Here is a 2,615-nt window from a genome sequence, read left to right as displayed (position 1 = left end):
TGAAAATTATGGTTAACACATCTACTTGGTTTTGTTAGGGGCTCTTTGGTTGGTTTCCTAAAAATCAAGAAAATGAAAATGGTACATGAAAATTAATAAAATATTATTTTTATCCATTTCAATCCCTAAAACTCACCACAACATCCAATAAAATATTATTTTCATCCCATAACTCATCTCATGCCATCTCCTAAAAATAAGTCAAACACAAGAAATGAGTCACATCATCCAACTTATCTCATCTCCGTCTCATCTCACATTTAAAAATCACCCATATCATCCAATAATATGGTGACAACTCATCTCATCTCATTAACATTTTATTTCCACCAATTTCCTCAAAAAAACCAAGAAAATTAATTTCCTTAAGTGTGGGTCACATCATTCAATAATATAATGACAACTCATCTCATCTCATCTATTTTCTTATTTTTAAGAATGAACCAAACACAAGAAAAGAACCTATTACAGGAAATAGGTTTCTTATAATTTATTTTCTTATTTTTTAGCTAACCAAACAACCTCAAAACAAATTTTCTTAAAAAATCACTCACATCATCCAATAATAATGTGACAACTCATCTCATATCATCTCTCATTCTTTGATTTTCTTCTTTTTTTCAACCAACCAAACAATCCTAAAACAATTTTTCTTAAAAATAGGTTTGATATTCTTTGATTTCCCTCTTTTCTTAGGCAAACAAACAACCCCTTAAGGAAAAGGTTGAAAGTTGGAGAGAGAGAGAGAGAGAGAGGGAGATTGAAGTGGGCGCTTGGGACTCAAAGGAGGATTTTGTGACATTTTGAAAGTTAAGGGGGGTATTTCTGAAATTTACCCTACATTGATACCTTGCAGATTGATCCTTGATTAAAAAGACAATTACCACTCCAGTAAACTAGCGAAGGGGCCAGCCGAGCTCCGATCTCCCCTCGATCGTCTCCTTCTCCTCCAAGCGATCTCAGACTCAGTCGCTCTCCCGATCCGCATCTATCAAGCATCATGCCGGTAATTTCACCGCCCCTCTTCCTTCGTTTCGATCTAGGGTTAGGGTTAGGGTTAGGGTTTCGTTGAGATCCAATTGCTAACCCATCTCGTTATAATTTATGCAGATGCGGAGATTAATGGAGATCGAAGCACCGGGGCCAACGAGATACTTGATCGGCGCTGCGATCATGATGGTGGGCGTTGTGCTGCCCCTTGGCTACATGATGTTCCGCAACAAACGAGTTCCTTCCTCCTCCTCCTCCTCCTTCGCAAAGCAGACGTAGGTCGATTTCGATTTCATCTCCCGTTTCTTGATCTGATTAGTTTATTTTGGGGCGCTTCTTGGAGTGATTTTCATGTGGGTTTTGTTTCTGCAGGAACAAAGGAGTGATATAGAGATGCATGAGGAAGATTTTTTCATCGGATCGAATCCATGGATGGACCGGCACGCTGTTATTGGGTTCGTCTTGGTTTGATTTTTTCCCCCTCCCTCCTTCCTGGTGGTGCATTATTGTTTTGATGGCTATAGAAGTAAAATGTAGTTTCTTTGGATGTTTAGGGGAATTGGATTGGATATTATAATACTTGAATTTGAACGCGTTGTTTGGCTCTTGATCCTGATTACGATGTCAGATCCTGTTAACAGATATCGTAGATTTTCAATATGCCAGCAGCTTAACTTGTAGCTCTAGTGTTTTTCTAGTTAACCAATCTGGACAAGTTAGAAATCCCATTACATGGTATATAGTTGAATAGCAAATGGACGTGACTTAATGGAAATTGAGAAACATCGACTATACGAGACGAATTCAAGCAGCATCATTTTCCCCTCTAAATTGTTTTTGCAGTCTTGGAACGGAAACACGCTGATACTGTCAGGGAATTTTGATTTCTCTACAGTTTACGCTCCTTTTATGCCATGACACAGGACTCTGAATCAAAGATGCATATAACAGTTAATTGTCATATTTTCCCTATTTCCTTATGTGTGAGAATTGGTGGTTAGCGAAGGTTTGATCCTTGTGAAGAGGAGGTTGGAGGTGATAATAGTTGTTTGCTTCTTTGATGTCTTATTTCTTCTTGGGGGACGAGTTTGACAAGAAGTTAGGTTTGTGGCTTTGTGCATTAATCGACTCTGCCAAATGTACATATTTTTTTGGTAGCTTTTCTTTGAGTGTTGGAAAGCAATGGGCTCGAAGTTAAATGTTGTTGACTGGCATTGTGGATTTTTTTGTTGACCTGTAGATTATTGCCTTATCGCCTTTTCCAGTATACATATTTGTCTCGCTTTACGCATTTCATTGCTTTGTTATCTTTTGTTCGGACTCTTTTTATATAAGCATCCGATGGGTAAAACAATGTCGTCGGAGTATCCATCCTTTATTACTTTCTTTTAATCATAATCTTCTACTTATTGGCTGTTACGACTTTGCTTGGTAGGAAGATCTAAGATTTGTATTTTCTGCATTGTCTTCATCTTTATCTAATTCAGCCCTTCAGAATCTGTTGAAATTATAATGATATATCCTTTTATTGTGTTCTTCACTAATTCGTTTTTCCCAATCAACAAAAACTCTTTGAGGTTCTGCTTTAAGCCTTTAACTCTGCAGTTTTAATCCCATTCAGTACT

General features: G+C 37.6%; 1 protein-coding gene across 2 annotated transcripts; it reads left to right on the top strand.

Moving 5' to 3' along the window:
- Window positions 1,105-1,718, top strand: LOC109825834. 2 transcript variants are annotated; one of them, XM_020392741.1, is made up of 2 exons: window positions 1,105-1,265; window positions 1,363-1,718. In XM_020392741.1, exons 1-2 carry the CDS (start codon window positions 1,105-1,107, stop codon window positions 1,379-1,381), a joined length of 180 nt encoding a protein of 59 aa, XP_020248330.1. In that variant the 3' UTR covers window positions 1,382-1,718. The 2 variants fall into 2 exon arrangements, with proteins under 2 accessions (XP_020248330.1, XP_020248331.1); XM_020392742.1 differs by having other exon boundaries at window positions 1,105-1,269.

This window comes from Asparagus officinalis, chromosome 10 (assembly GCF_001876935.1).
Source record: "Asparagus officinalis chromosome 10, Aspof.V1, whole genome shotgun sequence".
Lineage (NCBI taxonomy): Eukaryota > Viridiplantae > Streptophyta > Magnoliopsida > Asparagales > Asparagaceae > Asparagus > Asparagus officinalis.
The sequence above is the reverse complement of the archived record's forward strand: the minus strand, read 5'-3'. Positions and strand labels throughout refer to the sequence as shown.